General features: G+C 52.1%; 1 protein-coding gene across 2 annotated transcripts; it reads right to left on the bottom strand.

The window, feature by feature from the left end:
* Window positions 1-100: 100 nt before the first annotated feature.
* Window positions 101-19,028, bottom strand: CYSTM1 (cysteine rich transmembrane module containing 1). Of its 2 annotated transcripts, XM_072348016.1 has the most exons (4): window positions 18,425-19,028; window positions 14,338-14,397; window positions 11,144-11,391; window positions 101-589 (listed from the first exon to the last, which is right to left on the bottom strand). In XM_072348016.1, the coding sequence occupies exons 3-4, from the start codon at window positions 11,370-11,372 to the stop codon at window positions 483-485; spliced, it is 336 nt and encodes a 111-aa protein (XP_072204117.1). In that variant the 5' UTR covers window positions 11,373-11,391; window positions 14,338-14,397; window positions 18,425-19,028; the 3' UTR covers window positions 101-482. The 2 variants fall into 2 exon arrangements, with proteins under 2 accessions (XP_072204117.1, XP_072204116.1); XM_072348015.1 differs by lacking the exon at window positions 14,338-14,397 and having other exon boundaries at window positions 18,425-19,019.
* Window positions 19,029-23,042: the final 4,014 nt, after the last annotated feature.

Here is a 23,042-nt window from a genome sequence, read left to right as displayed (position 1 = left end):
GGCACATGTTTCTGCAGCAGAAGTGCTGGAAGCCGAGTCCAGCATTGCTGCACTGCAGTCAGAGCATGCAGGAGGCCGAGACAGCGACGGGGAAAGCACACCCTCTATGGGACAGATTTATTGAAACAATTGGGACCTAGCAAATAAAATCAACTGTTGGCTTTAATTATTGCATATATCCTCATTTCTAGGGCTAGGAAAATTTCAACTGATAAATACACATTTCATCAGAATGCCTTTGGCTGAAATACACCATGAGCACATTCTTCAAGGTTACAACAAAAGTTTTAGAAATGTTAAAAAGGGATTTTCCTTTACTAAAATAAAGGAGTGCACCCCCCCACCCCAACAAGGCGCTAGGACTGACAGACAGGAACTCTTGGCTGTGCAAAGCAGAGTGTTGATTACAGTAACAGAAAGGAGTCAGGAAAGGAGTGGGGAGACTGCATAGCACTCGTGAGAGGTACGGCAGCTCCAGCGGCTCAGGTCAGCATGTCCCAGAGGCAGCAGCAGCAGAGCGCAGTCCAGCACGCCGTCAGGCAGGCGCTCTCGCCCGAGTCATCCCTCCGCCTCTCCTCCACCACGTACACTGCAGGGACAGAAGAGCCATCAGTCAGTGCCCATTTGGCCCCGGCGCCCAGAGGGGACCCACATCGCTGGGGAGTTCTGTGGAAGGGAGTCAAGCCTTGGGAGGAGCTTCCAGCTCAGGAATGGGGATGAGAAAAATTAATTGAACCTCACTTAAAATAAATTTGTGTAGTGAGAAAGACAAACATTAACACAACACCTTTCCTCCCTCTTCCCGGCTCAGCACCACTGACCCCTCTGCCTCCTCTTCCCTGCCCACAGACACCGACGGTGAGGGGCAGATGCTGTCAGCACACAGCAATTCCCCCTTCTCTTCACTCTTCAGCCTCCCTGCACCTTGCCTTGCCCCTGCCAGGAGATGCAAGCTGTGTAACTGCTTGTGAAAATGAGGAGCTGGGGGTGCTTCCCTGCCCTACAGAGTCACAGGTGGCTGTGGCCAGCAGGGACCTCCATCTCCATCTGCTCCATCCGCAGCTCAGGCAGGGACACCCTGGTCAGGGTGGCTCAGGACCACAAATAGGCAGCTCCTAGGAGAACACTGCAGCCTCTGGCCAACCTATGCCAGCGCTGGTTGCCTGCACAGTACAGAAGGAACCTCCTGTTTGTGCCCACTGCCTCTTGTCCTGGCTCTGTCCTCTCTGCACCTCCCTTCAGGTGTTTATAGACATTGATGAGATCATTCTGAGCCTCCTATTTTCCAGGAACAACTGTCCCATCTCTAAGCCTTTCCTTGCAGGGGAAGTGCTCCAGCCCCTTCATCACCCTCATGGCCCTTTGTTGGCCTCTCTCCAGTAGCTCCATGTTTCTCTCTGTTAACCTGGGGAGCCCAGAACAGCTCTCCAGCTGTGGCCTCACAAGAGCTGAGCAGAGGGACAAGCCCACCTCCCTCCCCTGCTGGCAATGCTGGGTCTAATGCAGCTCAGGATGCAGAACAGGCACGTCTCCTATTCTCGGGGTCCTGCCACACCCCCAGGCCTTTCACCACCTCACAGTCACTGCAACCAAGGCTGCATTTGACCTTTATGTTCCTAACAAAACCCGCCCTGCTGGCAACTGCCATCCAGCACAGCACCTCTCCCCATCGGCTCCTCTGTCATCTGGAGAAGGATCTTATCATCAGGGCACTTCAGGAACTGGATTGCTTACTTCCTGCTGCGTTGTTCCTCCAGCAGATACCGGAGTGGTTGAAGTCCCCACGAGGACCAGAGCCTGTGAACATGAGGCTGCTCCTATCTGTCAATAGAGGGCCTCATCTGCTTGTTTTATGCGGAGAGGTGTCTGGTAGCAGACATCCACTATAATGTCACCTGTCTATTTTCCCTTTAATCCTAGCCCATAAACTGTCTGGCTGTTCATCCATGCCCAGGCTGAGGTCAATACATTTAAACTGTTCTCTCACATAAAGGGAAACTTTGCAGCCTTTCCTTCCTAAGGAGTCCCTGTCCTTCCAGGGCAACCCTCCAGCCACAGCCATGGCAGCTACCCCACCACGTTCCCCTGAGCCCACGCACTGCACCCGTGCAGCACTGTTTGGTGGGGGGGGCTGCAGCATGCCCTCTGTGAGCAGAGCTCCTGCTGCTCCCAAAGGGACCTGATGCTGCCAGAGCTGAGGCACGAAGGCAGACTTAAGGAAGGGAAAATTACTGCTGAGAAGTGTCACCTGAGGGGGAGGAATGGGAAATGTGAGGGATACAGCCCTACAGACAGCCAGGTCAGTGTAGGAGGAGGGCAGGAGGTGCTGCAGGCAGAGGTTCCCTGCAGCCACAGGTAGGCCATGGCAGAGCAGGCTGTCCCCCCGCAGCCCACAGGCACTGTGCAGAGCAGGTGTCCACGTGCAGCAGGAGCAGAAGAACTGGTACAGACTTGGGTGTTCTGGGCTGCCCACAACCCCCACTCCTGGTTGTCCTGGACCGCTGAGGAGGAGGCAGGAGACTGTGGATGGGAATAATGTGCTTTAATTTGCTTTTAGTTCGCTTTTAGTTCACACTGCCTAGTTTGTTATCAATAGGCAATAATTACATTAATCTCCCTTAAGCTGAGTCTGCTTTTCCTATGACAATAACTGGTGAGTGAACTCCCTGTCCTTATCTCAACCTAGGAGCCTTTTTTCCATTATATTTTCCACTTTCAGAGGAGGAGGAGGAGGAGGAGGAGGAGGAGGAGGAGCAGTATGGTGGTACTTAGCTGCCTATCAGTGTTAAACCACTGCCAACAAAATTACAGCCCTGCAACTGCACTCTGAACTTGGCCTGCCCATTCCCCATCCTGCATGCACTTGAAGCACTCTGTGCTCTGGTCCCGCTCATTTCCATGTGGGTTGTTATGGATGGGGGATGGAGCAGATGGCTGTCAGCACTCCCAGCAAACAGCACTGAGAGCAGCAGGAGCTGCCTTAAATGCATTTTCCCAGAGGTGCCACCAGCCTCACAGATGTGCTCAGCTGTGCCCTGCAGTGAATCCATCACAGAACTTTGCCACCTCCACACATACAAGGAGGCAAAAGCACCGGGAGGGGAGTAAGAGGACTTGGAAAAAAATGCAGGTAGATTCCTTGCCACTGTGTTACTTTCATACACAGCAGAGGAGCAGCACCTGCCTGTCATCCTGCCCACCCGCCCCTGCAGAGCTCACGCATGCAACATTCCATCCCTCAGGGTGAGGTGCCCAGGCAGTGTGCAGCTGTGGGGGCAGTGAGGGAAGGCTGCACGTGGGGCTGGGGCTGTGCTGTCCAGGGGTAGGCAGCCCGCTCCACGGCAGCACAGAGCAGCACAGGGCAATGATGCCTGAGCTCAGCACCCCGGGCCTTCTCCAGGAATCCTCTTCCACTCCTTTGAAAGGGTGGACCACATGCACATCCCACCTGGAGGCATGGCCTAAGAGCTGTGATGGGGCAGCAAACACACAGTGCCTTTGTGCCGCAGGATCAAGCCATTCAGTAAAGAAAGCAGCTGAACAAGTTCAGCTCAGAAGGACTGAAGGGAGGAGCTGAGTTTCAGGCAGGGAAAAGCCTCCAAAGCTTTTCTTTTTTTTTCCCTTGGCAGATCCACAAGGTCTGAACTTTCTGGTGCCTTTGTTTCCTCTGAGAGGAGTTCTTTTACAGTGAGCAATGACAAAACATTTATAAAACCCAGTACAAAAAGATGACGTAGTTTTTGAGCATCACACAGTCTGCTGAAGGGCACACAGGAAGCGCGAGAGCTCCTTGCCAGAACAGAAAACCCCCGCAGAAAAGGACAGTCCCCAGCTCCTGCCGCCCCTCAGAGCTGGCAGCCACGTCTCCCACAGCTGCTCGGGAAGCTCCTGAAGCAGCTCCCAGTGCTGCACGGTGCAGCTCAAGCTCTCCTGCTTCAGAGCAGGTTGGGTGATGTACCCAGAGCTGAAGGCCACATCCAGATCTGCACTGCATGCAGGGCAGGAGGATGTGCTGGCAGCCCTGGGGTTCTGGCAGCTTGAAGGCAGCAGGCTGACCATCCTCCGGAAAGCACAGCAGGCACAGCACAACCTCTTGTGCCCCAGAAAAAGCTCAGTAGCACATTACACTCTCAAATCTTATCAGTGTAAGCTTACACTGCTTTGAAGGCATTGCCTCGCATCCTTCAGCTGGGTGCTGGAGTCGCTGGGACGGATGGTGCTCTCAGGCTGGCAGCACACGGCTGTGCCTCCTCCCCACACATCACGGGGCCAGTGCTTCACCCTGAGCAAGGGCACGTCCTGCTCACCAGCCACCCTGCACAGCACCTGCGGGCAGGAGGCCACGGCCCTGCACTGCCACGCCAGGCAGGACGTCTGCTGCGGCTGCTCTCATGGCCCAGCACGCTGGGCTGCCTGCACAGCCGCCCCATCTTTGGTCACTTCAGCACGAGGATGCGGAAGAGCTGTCACTGTTAGTGTATCATTTTACAACAACTCTGTTGCACTACTCAAACCAATAAAAGGTTTATTGGTTTGTTTATAACTCACAAAGTATCCGCTATATGCAGTTTCATTGGAGGATAGTTCTGCATAACCACCCCCATCTCAAGGCAGAGCAGAAACGGCTGCCTGGGGCATTTATATCCAGCAAGCTGCCTGGGACTGCAGGCATACGAAGAGAGTTTGCCTCAAGTATTTATGTTTAATCCGTCAGAAATTTTAAAGTACAGCCAAGCACTGAGGACAGTGACAAAACGTGTTCAAAGCACGTACAAAGCACTGCTACGAAATGCTTGCTGAAAATTAAACAAAATGGCTTTTGCAGACCTGAGCCCACGCAATGGCAGCTCCACACTCCTGCCGTACGGCCACACAGGTGGCTTGTGCTGGATCATAGATGGATGCTGCTGCTCAGCACAAGTAGGTCAGCACAGCCCTGTGCTCCCATCCCTGCAAGTCAGTGCTGGCAGCTTCCAGAGCGGTGGGCATACAGCTGGCAGCGGGCAGGCTGCTGGAGAGACTTCAACCGTGCCACATGCACTGACGTTAAGGAGCTTTTCTCAGCAGCCAGCTGGGAGCAGGGCTCACTTGTAAGGTGAAGGCTGGCTGGTTATTCACTTGCAGCTATCAATGTGCATGGAACAAAAACCAGTTCAACAGGGGAGCAGATTAACCATTCCCAGCAAAGTCTCTCACTGAGCCAGGAATGTCAGTTCCCTGATTTTGGGCACTGAGCAACTGAACATCAGCTTCAAAGCACTAAAACACAGTGAAAGAAGGACCCAGAGAAGGCAGGAGCACCTCAAAGCACCTCACTCGCTCCTCCAGGAACTGTCTGTATAGGATCCCCTATAAACAGGGCACTCACAGGGCAGCATAACAAACCCACACCCAAACCACCGCATTACTGAAACAAACTTCCCAGCACTCTGACAGCTCAGCAGCCTTCTATTAGCAGGGCTGTTAACAGGTCTGCTGCCACAAGAACTGCTGACAAAAACCCAGCCCCTAAAACGTCAGCTAGGGACCAGCCGTTTCTATATGCTTTGTGTCAGACAGCAGAATGCCTCCCAGCTGCAGCCAGATGGTTACGGCACACCTTATGGGGAGGTCATGAGCCCTTCATGCCCAATTACTGTCCGAGGTCAAACACCTGAGGATCTCCCACACCAAAGTCCTTCCCACTATAAGCAGAAGCCCACGGGTGCTCTGGGACAGGAGGTCCAACTGAAAGCACAGGCAGAAGCGACTGTTTTTAGAGGCACTCAAGTTGTGTTTTTTCTGTTGTTGTTTTTGGGGGATTGTCTGATTTTTAAAGGCTCAATTTTTCCACTTCTACTGCTCTCTGTAGGATGGGATGGGACAGGGTAAGAACGGAGCAGACCCTCCCATCTTCTAATCAACCTCAGTGACTGCAGATCATGATGAATCACGCTGGCCTCGAAGCAGCAGCGCTCCCTGTAATCATGCAGTACCAGTCTGCACAGCCCAATACAAATACCTCCCACTTTGTTTTTAGAACAAATACTACAATACCTTGTTATTTCATGCACAGTCTCCTTTATCTTAAGCACACACATTTTCTTTCTGCTCATACCTCATTGATACGTTAATCATTAGCTCCAGGAGGGAAAGGCGCCAGGTAGTGCTTTTCACCCAGTTCGGTATAAACCAAAGCCATGACCTTAAGCTTCGGTGCTCCTTATCCCAGCACTTCAGGGGACCTACATGGACTGAGGCACGGTGACACGGGCTCTGCTAACACACCCAGACTGTGCTGCCACAGACATCGCTGCTCTGCTAAGGTGCCAACAAAACAGCATGGGGAGCCCCTTGGACAGCTGGGAGGACCATGAGCCCCTCCAGACACCCCTGAGGTCCCGGTCCTTGTTGAGGTATTTCAGGCACAGCACCTGGGCACTCAGCAAACCCCACTTCATCAGGCAACCATGAGCACAGCTGCCAGGGAGAAGTGAGGTGCTGCTTCTTCAGCTCCAGCTCCAGCCCTGACACAGACCTGCTCAGCACTGCGCTGCTGCACGCATCAGGCGACGCTGGGAGTGCTCCAAGAGGAAGTGGTGATGAGCGGTTACTGACCGCTGCTGCTGCAGACTGCAAATCTCCAGCACTGCTTGTCACAGCAACAGCTGCTTGGAGCAGAAGCGTTCATTAATGCCACTGCTTTATCCTCTGGGAGGGAGCACTCAGAAGAAAATGGACCAATAAGATTTTTTGCATTTGTGATTAAAGCAGATTTGTTACAAGCTGCTTCTGCACCAAGAGCTTTATTTTTGCTTGTTCAGACAGCCAGTGAAAAGCAACACTATTTTAACAGTGATTTCTGATGGTTAATCACTGCCTGCAGCACACTGTTACTGTCTGTGCATCTGCATAAGCCTTCGGCACATGGGTACTGAAGTCTTCCCAAAGTCCTTCCATTCCATACGGAGACAGAACAGAGGAAGTTAGCACAAGGGCATTAGCAGCAGCCAAGGGACACAGAAGGGGCAGCAACCAGAAATCCCATGATCCTGAGCCACCCCTTGGGATGTGTGCCCCATAGGAAGGAAGAATCAACCAGAGCTCCCCAGACTGCTGCACATCTTGCAGTAAATCCCATGCTGGCACCAAGCACAGAAGAAGGGGCTGCACTCCTGGAGAACAGGAGCCCTCTTGCCAACAAGCAGCTCGTGCCAGGGGCATTACTGGAACTAGGAAGAGGCACTGTACAGCAGGGCTGGGGGAGAGAGGACAGTGACTTCCAAAGCACACTGCAGTAAGAAGCAGTGACCAGAACAGCTGCCAACAGGTCACAGCCGTCCATTTTTTGCGAGGATACCGGCTGTCTGGAGACAGGGCTGGAAGGCAACAGTTAAACCGAGAACCACAGCAGCCTGTTTGGAAAGGATGGACATGCAGAGAGAAAGCCTGCAGAGCTGCTCACGTTGCCTTCTAAGGAAACTTATTCTGGGGATGGCAGAACCGAAAGGCATCTGGAGGGCGAGCTGGAGAGCCTGCAGCTCCCTCCCCTCAGCACTGAGACCTGCAAAGAGGAAGAACGCACACTTTGGCCTGTTTGCTCTTTCAGATAGCCAAACATTAAGACGCAGGCAGCATCGCTGTGTCTGCTGCTCTTACCGCCCCAAGCACCTCTGCTGCTCATCAGCCTGCAGAAATCTGATTTCCCTGTGTGTGCAATTGATGAAATGCAGCACTGAGCTCTGTTGGCCACCAGGAAGGTGGGCTGCTGCCAGAACCTGGATCCCACACCAAGCACGATGTTATGGATCATCATCATCACAGAATGGTCTGAGTTGAAAAGGACCGCAAAATGATCATCTCGTTTCAGCTCCCCCTGCTGTGTGCAGGGTCACCAACCACCAAATCAGGCTGCCCAGAGCCACATCCAGTCTGGCCTTGATGCCTCCAGGGATGGGGCATCCACAGCCTCCTTGGGCAACCAGTTCCAGTGTGTCATCACCCTTCTGCATGAAAAACATCCTCCAACAGGGAAAACAAAGAGATGAGAGCTGGGCAAACTGCTAACGTCAAACAGCACCTTCACAGCTACAAACAAAGGATGACATTCGTACTTTGCACCATTACACTTCTTTTTAAAGCACATAATCAATAACAGGACTACACCACACCTCTAACTGAGAGTGAGAAGGAAGCACCTGCTGGTCATCACCTGCTCCTCTGCACCAGCTGACACTAAATTAATGCTGTAACTAAAATACTGGGGGGGAAATGGAATAGGAGGGCTGCTCCAAAAGTAATGCACCTCCACAGGTAGAAATCAAATTGTATAGCTCCCACCCCCAAAGCCAAGCCAGCCATGAGCCCTTGTGAGACGCAGGTGTTGTTCCATTGGAGACTGCCACCATAGAAATCCTGCCTTACCATCTGATTCTGATAGTGTGTGTATGTGAGGACCTACATATAAATACCAGAAGGAAAACATCCAGATCCAAAGTGCTTCAGCAGTTCTTATTTCTACCCACGGATCCACCAAAGCTGGATAAATGACTGCTTCTCCATATCAGCACAGCAGAAGAGCCCACCCTGCAGTTTGTGCACATGGTACAATACCTTTAAGCACGAAAATTAAGCAGGAGAATGTAAATACATAAATCCTAGTGTATGACTTGGAGTAGCTTAAACCGTAACATTAAGGAAACTCAGGTGGGGGAGCAGAATGTGCACTCAAGGTGGCAAAGCAAGCACACAGCAGCCCTGAGACTTGCCTGGGAACACTGCTGGAGCTGAGCAGCCACATCACACCACGCCAGGTCAGTCAGCAACCCCCTGATTCAGTCACAGTGACAGTTTTTGCTGTGAGAGGTTCAGTTGCTCAGATTTACAGCATCGGTGTAACATCTTTAAAATTCAGCTTTTTTAAGGGCCATCAATTCTACATTAGACGCTGCTGGAGGCGGCCGTTAAGGGAAGCCCCACCAAGAGCTCTCTCAGAAGATTTCTGTGGAGCTGTCACAGGACACAGGTCTGTTTCTGTTTGATCGGCTGGGTGGGAAGGAGAATAACAGGAGCTCAGGGGAAGAATCGAGGAAGAGAAGCTTCGGCAGAAAAAAAATGGAGTTATAGCCTTGACTTCATTTTACACATTCATAAATGTTCTTTTACGTAAGCAAACAATGTATTCCACCGAGGAATTACCCTTCATCTTATTTACTTTTTTGCCTGTTCTGTGGAACACACAGAACCACAAAGTGCTGAGAATTACAACCGGGGCACATGCAATAAAAACACACCTTGATGAAAGCAGTGCCAGCAAGAAGCAAAGATCAAGCAAAAAAAGACATCAGTGTCAATACTGTGCTACACAGAATGACTGCTTTGGTCCAGAAATCAAAGTACACTGCTCCAGCATGTGGGGCTCTTGCATGTTTTAGGGAAACAAAACTATGCTGAAGAGTGCACTTGCAACCCATGTGCTAGAAATACTTGGCTCCTACTTAGAAGTACAGGGTTATTTTCATCAAAGAAATCCCCATTGGCATGAATTTATTTTGTGTGGTTTGCATTTATTTTTAGAAGTGGTTAAGAACAGGCAGAGGGCCCCAGCGAAGCTTCTCTCTCTCACGTGTTCAACCTTAAAGACTTTCAGAATCACTTCTCCAGGCATCTTCACTGCTTCAGGAGCAGCAAACCCAGGAGCTCCTCCAACCTTCTCAAATCTACTGTGAAATTCTGCCACTGAGGTGCAATCTGAACTGTGAGCTCCTCAGCTTAGAAAGTTCTCTAACCCAGCTCTGTGCACATGCTTACCTATACGTGAGGCATAAAATAACCCTCCCCCTCCAACCACAGCTCTTTTTTGTACTATCTTGTCTGGAAGCTTCATCCTCACTCTTGACATCTCTTCTACAATTTGCTTTTGTTTTTCTTTGGTAATTCAGCAAAATCCTCATAGTGACCATAGCGGTTCTGTTACTGTGAAGTCTGCCTTTCTGACATCTGGATATCACCCCTTGAGTACAAGATGATGTGCTCCTTCCTTGTAATATGGGAGCTTAACGCATTACAGGAGACACAGGCAGCACGCATAGAGGTGCTAAGCATTGTGTGGAAAACTCTGGATGCCAAACACACCTAGTCCTGTTTTTGTTTAATGTCAGTCATGATGCAGCAGTAAGAATTTAATGGAGGGTAGCAGCCTTATACTTTTGCAGTTGCTGTCATTAAAGCCTTTTAATTACAACGTCTTTGTGCCTTGCCATGGGACACCCTGCTCAAGCAGAACTGCTGTGTATTAGTCAGCAGCAGCTCAGGAGCACACAGCTGCTTGCTCGCTGTCCCCAGGTTGGGGAGAGAAGTGCAAAGGTGCAGGTGATAACTACATGTGTAGATATGGACAGTTTGCTGGGTAAAGCAATAGCTGCGTGCACAAGGAGAGGACAAAGAACTGAGTTGCTGCTTCCCACAGCAGGCAGACGTTCACCACTGCCAGTGAAGCAGGACTCCTGGTGTGCAACCGCTTCTTAGGAAGAAAGAGCCAGCACTCCAAAACAGCCGTCTCCTTCCTCCCCCCCAGCTTTTATTACTGAAGGCGATGCCATAAGGTGTGGAGCATCCACAAGGGACCTGAACATTCCTTTGTTGCAATGCCCTGTTCAGTCAGAGTATCACATAGTGGTAAAGCAGAGGGGCAGAGGAGGCAGTTATCTCAAGCACACAGCAGAAGCATAACGACTCCAATCCTGAGAAGGCTTCAAGTAGTGCTACACATAGCCCCAGAGGCACAGGGCAATATATGGACAATGACCTCAATAAGTAACAGCCAAGGACAGCCTCACATAGCAGCAAACTTTTATCGACCTGAAGACAGGCAGAAGAGTTGTGGGAAACCTAGAGCCAGCAAAATGTGGTACAACAACATCAGTGCAACAATTCCCCGGACAGATCAGCATAAAGGACCTTCTGCAGTATCTTCAAAGAGCAAAGGAGCTATCAGAGGCTAAGCAGCAAAAGGTGACAGCAAAACAAGCTATAACCAGAACACTTCCCTCAAACAGGTCTCCACCTCCACCAGCCAGAAGTGGGTAACCACACTACTTCAAGGTCATGCATCTGTAAGACGGAAGGGGTCAGAATCACCCAGCACCACTGCTACTAGACATACCTGTGTTTTTAGGCCCATCTGCATACACTGGTCCTGGAGGTGGAGGTGCGTTTTGCCATCCATACTGTGGATAACCTTGATAGCCTGGCTGGCCTGGTGGGTATGGCCCTGTGGGTCCTGGTGGATAGCCAGGGTAGGGGCCGGGAGGGCCACCCGGCTGTGGTGCATAGGGTGGGTAAGGGGCCGTCGGGCCCGGGCCAGGGTAAGGTGGAGGATTTTCGTAGTTCATTTGGGATGCAGAATCTGTCCTGTAGAAAAAGGAAACAAACAGGAGAGTTGGTTTGCTTTCGGCCCAGCATACATACCCCATTTCAGACTGCACTCCAGAGGAACAGAGTAGGACACAACAGACCTGAGAGTACCTGCTCAAGCAGCAGACTGATTTCTAACCCCATCACAGGGACAGAGCTTGAGCTGAAGTGGTTTCTTTGAAGTGCAACCAGTTCACAGCAGCATGGAGAGCAGCTTGCTCATTTCCAGTCACACAAAAAATCTGCTACTGCAAGGAAAATGCCTTCTGCTCCCCCTCATGGCTAAATTGCTTTTAGGAGATGTTTAAAACTGATTACTTCATGTTTCTGTCAACATTACAACAACAGAAAAACAGACAGAAAAGCAGCCCATCCAAGACACACACCAGGTAGCCTCATCTCCAGCAGAACAGTGCTTCATTCACAGAACACTACATGTCTGCTAACTTACTAGCACCCGGACTCCAGACTCACTCTGGAGCAAGGCTCTGTATGTAGAGTTTCCTGATGACTGTGTAACCCAGCACATCACTTGCTGCTCCTCCCAGCACTGTGCAACCAATCCATTAAGCAGTCACAAGCAATTGGGACCACGGGCTCACTCTCTTTCAAAAAGCAACATTAAAAACACTTCAGGGACTTGAAGTTCCTCAAACCTTTCTACTGCATTACTCAAGTCACAGCCATCAGAAGACAAGGCTGCCACCACAATGATGCAACCTCAGTTAGCCTCCAAATAGCATGACTGAGCAAGACATCTCTTACACAAGGTTTCTGATACTTGCCTTTGCTTGAGAAACATAAGTGTCCCCAGTGCCCTGTGCTCAGGAGCCTTCCTGGTTTCAGTAGCTCCCCCAAGCACGCGGCAAGGAAGTTCTCCCTTCATAGACCTGGCCAAAGGCAAGCAGCAACAACCCACAGCTTACTCAGGTGCAACAGATAGAGAAATGGGTCGCCAAAGACCACTAATGTTCATCTAATGTAGAAACAGCCAGAGGAGTGGCCAAACAAAAGTTCCAGTGGAAGAACAAGGCTGGAGCAGTGTGTGTGAGTAGGAGCAGGCAGATACCGGCACGGCACTACGTGGTGCCCCATGCCCAAGCCAGACATGGGAACACAGAGCTGACCCTGTGCTCGGAGCAGGGGCCTGCAGCTCTGCAGCTGCATGAAGGAGGACAGCAGCTGCCTTCGTGGCTTTGTGTGTTTGCAGCAGCGGAGGCCCAGGGGAAGCCTGCTGGGACTGCAGCCCTACAGCTCACTCCCACATACAGCCTGGCACCCTGGAAACAGCACACCATGGTAACACTCAGAGCGCAATACCCCCATCTGGCCATGCTACCAACCTCCGGCAGAGACGTTCCTGCAAGGGAATTTGTCCCTAGGTACATTTTCTGGAATACATTATCCTTATCCCCACTTCCATTACTGGTTACTCTTCTCTATTTGCCCATTTCAAACCACATGACAATATGTACTTTTCCTCCATTCTCATGAACCCACGCACAAATTTACATGGCTAATAGCCCTATTCACTCACCTAGGTACCTGTTAGCAAGGCAGGGCCTTAAATCATTAAGCAGATACATTTCAGAGACATACCTGAGCTCCTACTCAAGCGTATTATCAAGCATTGCTGTGGGCTCTCACCCTAAATTCCATGGAAGCTGCAACCACGACTAACTGCTGTGAGCTTGCATCAGGAGTCACAGTTGTAGGTTTCCCAATAGGCACTTTGAAGACAAAGCTCTAAAGAAAGAGGCCAGCATGTCAAGCGAAGCCATCTGTTTTTCACAGCACACTGGCAAGTCCCAGTAGGAAGAGCCAGGGCTGTGCTGCAGCCTTGCCTGATGTGAAGCTTGAGTTTAGCACTAAATCCAGCAAACTCAGACCTCTGGGACACCACTAAGGACGTCCCCTGCCTGCTGCTGCCGTGCCAGTACATCATGGCTTTTACCATTTTCTTCAGATGCACAAGTCCCTGTTCTTTCTCCCTTCCCCACTTCTTTTTAAGAGATAAGCTTGCTAATATACCATTACTTTTCCCTAAGCTCTCCTTGAACTTTTGTTCCATGCTGCCGAGCAAACACTGCTTCCCCTATCCTAACAGAAGGGCAGGATTTGTAAACAAGCAGCTCACCATGCCCCAGGAGGCCACATTCTGGCTCCATTAAGGGCTGGGGAGAAGGGAGAAAAAAAATCTACAAATAAAGCTGAACACCAAAATAGGAGTATGTAACCAGTACAGCGTATATATGCACACATAAATGCCCCGGGTAGCCCGATCCAGTGTCTGCCAGCCCTGCCCACAGTAAGGGGCTGGAGCTCAGTCATCTTTCAGGTACCTTTCAACCTAAGTCATTCTATGAGCCACACACAGACACAGACACAGGGCGGGAGGGAAGGTTTGTACCTAAGAACCACCTTTCTTAAAATCTTAAGTCTTTCTGCATCTGCAGTTGTGACTAACACAGGCAAATGGTGCAGACATAATGCTTTGAGTACTTACAGATATGGTTTTTTAACCTGTCCATTTTGGCAACCACTACACTCTGAAGAAACAAATTTCACCGTTATGCTTTTGAAAATATCCAGTTCTTACTGCCGGCTTCAAACTTTCTGCCTCCTATGAGATCAGCATCCCTGCAAAGCTGCCACAGGGCTTGTCTGATAGCAGCCTCTGGTTTCTCCATCTCCCTGAGTGAGCAAACGGCTGGAGCAGCCCTGCAGCTCCCCCAGAAGGGCCCTTAGCAGGCTGGCCCTCCCAGGTACTTCTTTTGCAGTCAACACAATTCTAGCCCTGTAAAGAAGACCAGTATGGACGTGTACCTAATTGCTGGTGGGGAGCACGTTTTGACATCACCACCAAACTGAAACCAGTACGCACAGAATCTGCATTTATGTGATACATGCGAGCAGCAAGGTACATCAAAGGTACCAACCCACCTGCAAAGAAATACCAATCCTTATGGGCAGCTGGAGGTCTGAGTCTTCAAATACCAGCTCCTATGAAAACAGACCAAGTAGGTAAGAAGCTGCATACACGAGGTGACACAGCGATCTGAGCTGCGTACCAAAGGAGGACAGAAAGCCTTCCACTGTAGAGGAAAAGAGTTACTACCAGCTTTCATAAAGCTGAGAAACAAGAGCTGGCTTTCATGAGAGCAGAACAAGCACCACACTCCGTCCGCTGTTTGTGCTCAGGAGGAACCACACTCTGCACGGTGGGTATTGACCCATCAGGCTTCATGCTGAGCGAGATGGAGGATGCAGTGAGTGGCACAGCCCCAGCGGGGCAGTGGAGCGCCCTGGCGTGACCCACCGTGCCGATGCCTGCAGCGCTGGGAAGCAGTTTGCCAATACAGAACCCTAATGGAAAGTACATCGAACATCAACAACGCAGCTCTTGGCAGCGAGCCTAGAATTTAAATGATATTTCATATGAATGGCATCCCAATGAAAAAAAGTACAACTGGCTTTTAAATGGCACTGGTTCTGTGTTTCCCTTCTACCAGCTTCTATCTAAGCTCCACACAGTGACTGCATCACAGGTACATCAGGGATAAATGATATGATTCCTCCTTGCCTGGCCCCTCCCGAGGCTCCTGCCTGCTCAGAAGAGCTTCAAACGCTGTTTTGTTCAAATCAGTTTCCTCAGGAGATCTCTGAGTGCAGGGAATAGGGCAACAGGAAGAGCTGGATTTCCTCATCGTCCTCCAAACAGCTGCCAGAACTCCCCTAAATGACAACTCTGCGGCCACTCCGAAGGGCAGAAGCCACCAGGCCAGGCACCTCTGCTGGCCAAACCCCCTCAGGCTTCGATGAACAGCATGAACCCTCAAAAGCGCCCCAGCTGGGTGCTGCCTTTCACAGGGCCCTCAGAGCCCACCAAGGTACCTGGTCTGCCCAGGGATAGGCAAGGCTGTCCCCATGCCCCTTCAAACAGAGGGCTTCAACCCTTCCCACCTCTCCAGTCCCATTACCTGTCACACTTTCTTAACAAAACCACATTCGCACATGGGCTTCCACAGAACTTTGTATTTATGCTGACAAGCTTCGCTGCCTTCCTGTTATGAATATCAGTAATTGTTTTGAAGAAATGCTATTCATTTCCCTTGCTAATCTCCCTTCTTCCAAAACGCTGCCCACTGTACATCTACATGGGCTGCACAGCAGAAGTTTCAGTATGAGACTGAAGAGCTGCTTGTGCAGCTTTGACAGTGAAGCTGCTAGAGGAAAAGATGACCAAATCCTGTGTTCTGCTTCTGGTATCACATGACCCGTAACCTTCCAAGGAAAACGTTTCACAATTTTCAGACATGTGATGGAAGGTTTTAGGAACACGTGATGTAACAGCACAGACGAGCAGCTGTGACGATGAGAAGTAGCACAGCACAGATCCTCCAGCACCAGCATTACAAGCCAAGGCACTCGGTCACACAGCAGCTGAGCTCTGCCCTGTGGTGTGGCAAGACGTGTGAAAAAGAAAAGCCTTTTTAAGGAACGCGCAGCAGATACAGATGTGAATGTTCTGGTTTCAGGCTCTGAAAGCTTTCTTGTGCAATGCAGTTGTTCAGGGCCTTGTGCAATGTGCTACACCAGAGACACCTCCAGAAATATGTGAGTATATATGTTGCACTGAAAGGGATGCATTAAGACTTTTTAAAAGCATGACAAATACTAAAACAAAAAATCACTGAGAACATCTGACTGTCAAGTTAAACGAGATTGCAAAGTAGCCAAAAAAACTTTACTTCTTGTTCTCTTTTCAGTTGGAACAACAAACATCCTGATTGGCAAGAAGATTATAAGCACCTAACATAGGTAACACAATCCCATGTGTTACTCAGACGGTGCCCTGACAGCTGCCCGGTGGTGAAGCAGCAGTCCCCGACACCAACACGCTGGTGGATTTAACGGAGGATGCTGCCCTGCCTGCCTGACAACACCCCATTTTCTGAAGCAGCAGCACGTGGCTTCTTACACGCAGCAGGATCATGCACACATTTCTTACATCTCTGATCTCCTTCCTCAAAAAAAGGCTTTTCATCACAGGCTGGAAAACTGGATGGCATAGGCTTTCTTGCTTGCACTTTTCCTGCTTTTCCACATCACACATGCATCTGTAATAGATGCTTTAGTTAGCCTACAGGGGACATACAAGAATCTCCTTTAATGGCTGCCAGTCACAGGGGACAAGCTAGCGCTTCTGAAGCCAACACTACCACAAGAAAGCCTTCGCCTTACAGCTTCTGCTCAATATAGGATGGACTAAGAGTCCAGGGCCATCAGCAGCTCGTTGTACCAAAGATGCCTTTACAATGCATTATAATGCTGAGGAAGAATACATCTTTCTGGCAGGCAGGAAAATGAAACTGCAATAGTAATGACTGATGTAAGGGCTGCAGCACCCAGATCTTTGGCAAAGCTGGATGGAGCCTTCCCTGCACACCCTGCCTGCACCCAGCACAGCTCCCGGCATCCCCCCACGACAGCGCAGCGGTGAAGCAGGAGTGTGCCAGTAGCTGGGAAAGGCACCCCACCATAGCAGAGCACCTCATCTGGAAGGCTGGGGCAGGCAACAGCCCATGTGCTGGCTGCGGACTGCATGATGCCAGAGCAGTAGTAATGAGCCTGTCTGAATGACTCAGGCTTCTCCCTATCTTCCCCTCTTCCCGAAAATGACAGAGTGCTACTCTGTTCTTCAACTGAGAAACAGGAAGTTAAGAGGCACAGCACACAACGGATTCAGTAGAAAATGTCGACATCAGAGGGGGATACGTGAGCTCCGCTTGCTCAAGCACTGCCGCTAAAAGTGATCCCGGCTCCTTATGGCCTGGGCACAGACAACAGGTGACTGGAGGAAGGTAAACCTGTGTGCTGAAAACCTGGAGTTACACAAGCTTGCTCTGCCCTGCTACAAAACACGACATTCATCTGAACATGCACAGAATTACCCTGGAAAAGAAGTAGTTCCTCTGCTCCTCTGCTGGTTGCACACAGAGCCCCCCAGGTAGACCCCTATCATCACTCCAGGGCAACGTTAGAAGCAGAGATGCTGAAGCTCATGTTTGCAAGCACACTTGGGCTGTGAGCAGCAAGCTGCAGCCAAGCCCCAGTGCAACTCGCCCCAGTGCTGGGGCAGCCCCATCTCAGTCCAGGGGTGCCGGGTGCCACAGGCAGGCTGTATACAGAGGTCAGTCGCTCCCAGGACATTCCTCCACGGCGAGAGCACACAGCAGCACCTGCACACTGTCGGTCACTGCTCACATACCCTTCCGGGAATAAGAAACCCGTACGTTTATAAAGATGGCTTTTATCCAGCACGGGGGAGGCAGCCCGTAACAGTCAGTGTGGCGTAAGTTCCCGTACTTCGGAACACAAACCAAAACACCGCCATGTGCACTGTTGAGTCCCGACCACCCCCAAAAAGCACCGAAATCCGATCACCGCAACTTAGCGAGGTTCGCTCAGTGACGAACGGCAGCAGCGCTACGACCATCTTTGAACTCAACCGACGCGGCTGAGAAGACGCTCCCAGCAAACGAGCAGCTCCGCACGGTGCTGCCGCGCACGGAGCCCGGCCGGCCGGCCGTCGGAAGCCCCCGCCTTCCCACCCCGCGTGGGGCCGAGCCCCGCTCGAGCGGTCCCTCCCGACGCCGTTCCCGTCACGGTCGCCGAGGGGCCGCGGCCGGGGGGGGCGGTTGGGGCAGCGGGGAGCCGAGCGCCTCCCGCTCCCATCTCCTGTTTCACGGCGGTCCTGCTCTCCCGCTACCCGGCGGAGCTACGGGAAGGGGAAGCGCGGATCCAGCGCGACCACAACGGACACCGCGCGGCGCCGCCCCCGTCTGGGCCCCGCCGGCACCGCGCGGCCCTTCCCGGCGGTACGAAACCCCGCCGCCCACCGCGGAGCCCGGCCGCGCCCCGGAGGAGCGGGGACGATCCGAGGTCAGCGGGGACGATCCGAGGTCGGCGGCAGCACCGCGAACATCGGGACCCCCCGCGGCCGCCCCCGCCCCCATCCCGGCCGTACCTGCAGCGCCGCCGCCTCGCCCCGCACCTGCCACGGACACCGAGGACAGTGACGCACCGACGGCCGGACGAGCCCTCGGCTCCCCCCGAACGGAGCCGGGCGCTGCCGGGGGCGGTGCCACGTCGCGAGGCCGCCCCGTGGGGGGCGCGGCCAGTATGGAGGGGCGTGGGAGGCGGCGGCGGCGGCCCCGTGCCGCTGGTGGGGGCTCTGCAGCGCGGAGAGCGCTATGACGGCCGGCAGCCGGGCGTGGGGCCGCGGTTGTCCCTGAGCTCCCTCCGTGCAGCGGGGACTCGAGATCGCTCAGCGTGTCGCGGCGTTTTGCTACCAACGGGAAACCGGGCGTGGGAGGGCGATGTAAAATAAACGAGGCCAGGGACGCGGCGGGTCAGGGCTGCGGGGCCGAGCTCCCTCCGCTGCTGCAGGGGCGGTCGGGCCGCCGCAGCGCCGGGTCCCTAACGAGGCTCAGCCGGGAAGAAGCTGTGCAAATCCCCCGGCGTTCATTTGTGTACGCCTTGGTGAATGACGTGCCTGTCCTGCCTGTGCAGGACGGCAGATATACATTGTTCCACTGGTTAACGTTAAACTTACCTCGATCCTGTACTGCCAGTGGACGCGCTCCATTGTCTTGTTAAAAATTAACTTAGAAAGCACTTTGGAAAACACTGGCTTCATTAAAATGTTAAGATGACAATCGATGTTTAAGTCTACTTTTATGTTACCCAGTTTGCATACACTTCAGATAATGGAGTCCGGACTTCTAATAGAAGTCTTCTATTCTCTAATAGAAATTCTCTGTAGGTGAGAATACCCCTGAAACAAGGCTGGGATTTCACACTGTTCATCTCCCCCCACATAGCAGACTGGGATTTCGCTCCTCCAAGCCAGTTCTCCATGGGATGGGAGGAGGTGAGACTCCTGGTGGACCAGGACAGATGTGATTTGCTCACCTGGTTTCTATCAGTGCGTTGGCACTCCACAAGAAGTTACCTGAGCGCTTCAGGAGCCTCCTGCAGGCGTTGCTGGAGTGTTCAGCTCCTGCCCCGTGTGCATGCGATGTGGTTACAACTGAGTTGCAGCTGAGGGCAGAAATCTCCTGCGATGCACTGATGTCATCACTTGAACACTCTGAGATGCTAGAGGACAGACAGGCTTTTGCTCTTACCAAAACAGCCCCTGCTGCCCCTTTCTTTTACCACTGGTTTCCTCTTGCATTTCTCTCCTGCTGTTACTCGGGAACAGGGGAAAGGAAATGTGAATTCATCTTACGGGACAAACTGCTGCTTGCAAACTGTGATTGAGCAAGATTTACCTCCCCTAGCCCTCCCCACCCTGGGTAAATCCAGATGCTTTATAATCACAGCTTCTGGCTTTGTTGTTTACTTTGTTCAATCTTTATGCCCAGGAGATACAACCCAGAGGGCATGGCTTGACTTTGTAAAGCACAGTGCAGAAGCCGAGCTCACACAGCACTGCCAAGAAGAGGAGTTGTAAGATGGGAAAAACAGAGTGCAAGACCACTGTGCAGAGAACGTGCTGCTGTTGCTTGCCCACAATTCTTTTTGCATTTCTCACCTCTTTCCACACAGTCATTAGGTGAAACCTCTTGCAAAAGCCTTGTGAAACACCCTGCTGGCTTGCAGGGCGGTTATGTGAGGCTGCAGGCAGGGCTGGGCAGTTTTGCCAGCCAGCGATCGGATTTGGTGGAGGTGTCTGGAGGGCAGAAGGGCTGGAGTGAGATGTCTTCATCTGCAGTGCTGCCAGATGGAGAGATCCTGGTCCGGCACTCCCGCCCTCTTCCTCTCTGCTCTTCCCACACCGCAGTGCTGTGGACTTGGCGAGCAGACCCAGGATCGATAAAACACCTCAGAGTGAAAATGCTGCCATGCAGGGTGCACTTGGCAGGTCTGCACTGTGTGTGCTGGAAGCCAGGGTCTGCCCCGGACAAAGGTCTGTCTCATGCATCATCTGTGCTACCTGGAAAGTTCTCTGCCCTGCCTGCTGAGGACTGACAGTTTAAATGTTCAGGTCCATTGTTTCAGAGACACTAGGATTTAGAAGGAGATATCTGGAATTGTTTGACTTGGAAGGGGTCTTTTGAGGTCATATAGTCCAGCTTACCTGCAATGAACACAATGGACACCTACAGCTCCTTTCTCAAAGCCTGGTCCTGCTCTGATCTACTCTGCTGCTCACATGTTCTAGGGCCTGGCTTCCTTTCCAAGTCCTGCACAAGGTCTCTCTGAAGACCTGGGTCTCTGTGCTCTATGCTGCTCAGTGTCTTTTGGTCCTGCTTTATGCTCCCTCACCACCCAGTCAAGCAGGATTTATGCTGGAATGCAGGGTATGAAGGCTGTTTTACTTGGGTTCATTAACACAGAAAAAGAGGGTCCCCTGGCAAGACCCGAGGCTCAAGGAATTGCACTGGAAGGTAAAGTTACAGCCATAGCTCTTTTCTTCCTCTGTCAAGGTAAGAATATTGAAGCTATATCACAGACGCTTGAATTCTCCCTGCACTCCCAGCCCAACTGATGGAAGTTCTACTGCACCTTGGATTTCCTGTCTGCAAGAACAGGCTGAGCAGAGGTCACCCTCAAAAACATGGGTTTCAACTCACCGGTGTGTGCAGAGGAGGTCAGGAAACCCAAGTCTCACGCTGCTGAAAGGACATGGTTTGTCCTGGGGAAGGCAGGCAGCAGAGCACGTCCACGAATCTGCGTTCAAAAAGTAATGCGATCACTTTGCTGTCTGGTCCATGCATTCCAGGTGCTGCCAAGCAGGGGGCTGGGCTGGCACACTCCGAGGGCATGGTGCAGCCATTCTGCAGCTGCTAGAGCCAGGAGGAAATCCCCTTACCTTGAGGAGTGCTGGGCAGCAGCTGAGGTAGCGTACGTTTCAGTTTTGCTGACTCTGCTTCAGAGGCTTTCGAGCTGTGGGAAACCAAGACACCAGCAGCAAATAAGCCAGCAACAGTAATTCATTCATGGGCTGGCTTGACTCCGATCTCGCACAAGAGATCGATGGCAGCTTGGCAGAGCTGATGTGGGCTGAGAAACCTGGCCTGTGTTTAGGCCACAAGGCCGCTGAGTGGTTTTCTCCAGGAGCCTGGAGCAGCGGTAGGAGCCCTGTGTGCTGCGAGGGGCTGCAGGAAGCCTGGGCAGCATGGTGAGTGGAGGCAGACATGGCCTGAAGAGGGCAGGGCAGAGCAGAACCCATTAGAATGAGATCCAAAGGGGATTTGCTGTCAGGACTGCCGCCTTGGGGGTACCCAGCAGCAGAGCCCTCGATGCTCCGCAGAACGAGCTGGCTGCTGCAAGACCAGGCAGGAAACACCACAAGGTCTGTGGAGGAAATGAGGGATGGGATACCCTGTCCTCACTGTCCTCAGCAGCAGTTCTCTACTGACCTTGGTTTTGCTCAGTTTCCCTGTTAAGAGCTGGAAAGATGATGGGTTTTGGACCTTGTCATGGAAGACCTGGGTATGGCCCAAACCAGACCTCCTCTCTCCAAGGCTCTTGTCTTTGCATGTTTGCATGACTTTGGAGACCCATGACCCATGTTAGAAGCTCCCTGTGCCTCTAAACCAAAGGGTTTTGACTCAAGCAATACCAGCCTTCACAGGTCAACCATGTGATCTTCTCCAGTCCTTCTGCCTGTGCAGCCCCATGGTCCACGGGACCCTGCTGAATTCAGACCCTACCAGAATGCTTCCCTGTCTGTGGCCTCTTGCACATCTCATTCTCACACTATTTATATCACATGGAGCAGCACATAGACACCACTGTCTACTAATAATGGACTGTGCCAGCTCTCTGCAGTCATATCTCCATGGACTGACCTGACTTTCAGATGCCTTACCAACAGCTTAGCAGCTTGAGGGCACACAGAAAACCCATGGCTGGCTGGCTGTGCCAGTTTCCAGCACTGACTTCCCACTGCCTAGCTGTGGGAGCCAGGTCATCTCAGCCTTGTCCATGCTGGAGAGGTGTGGCAGCTTCTGCTTGAAAAATCCATTCTTCTGGTCTGCTGCGCAGCCCAGCAAATCGCACTGGCACAGAAAGGGGTCAAAGGGAAGGAGTCAAAGGCTGAAATCACTCTAGGAAGTGCTGTGAGTCTGGGGAAAATCCCAGCGGTAGGAAAGGCTTGGTCTGGATGGCCTTGGCTGCCAGCTGAGCTGTTTTTTTTTGTGTGGAGGAGCTGACTGGAGCTTGGCAGGGCTGGCTGCTCTCACATTCCCAGCGGTGCAGCCAGCACCCCATTGGGCCTGTGGTACAGCCTGGGGCTCAGCCTCTGCTCTGCAGAAGAGCAGGGTGGGAATGGACTGCAGCTGTCATAGGCACCCTCCTGGCACATGGCTGCTCCAGGCAGAATCTTGTGGCTTCTGGGCCCTTGAGGGCACCCAGTCCCCACTTCTGACAGAAGACAGGGAGGTTTCCTGCGGATAACCTGGCTTCTACAACTTTTAGCCTGTTCTTAGACCTGCATTGCTGTCTCTTGGGGTGCTTTTATCCCTCATAGGGCTGGTCTTGTGTGGCATAGCCCCTTGTCCCACTTGGGTTAGTGGGATGGTCCATCAGCTAACTGTAGTAGCACAGAGCTGTGATAAAGGTCTGTTCCCAGA

The sequence above is a fragment of the Excalfactoria chinensis genome, chromosome 13, assembly GCF_039878825.1.
Source record: "Excalfactoria chinensis isolate bCotChi1 chromosome 13, bCotChi1.hap2, whole genome shotgun sequence".
NCBI classification, from domain to species: domain Eukaryota; kingdom Metazoa; phylum Chordata; class Aves; order Galliformes; family Phasianidae; genus Excalfactoria; species Excalfactoria chinensis.
This window is presented reverse-complemented; position numbering and strand designations above follow the sequence as displayed.

What these genes read in the sequence shown, in the direction of transcription:
- CYSTM1 (XM_072348016.1), bottom strand. Translation starts at nt 11,372, where the DNA reads ATGAACTACGAAAATCCTCCACCTTACCCTGGCCCGGGCCCGACGGCC. An exon ending in AGATGGGCCTAAAAACACAG is followed by an intron (nt 590 to 11,143) that starts GTATGTCTAGTA and finishes CTGTCCCTGCAG; the next exon opens with TGTACGTGGTGGAGGAGAGG.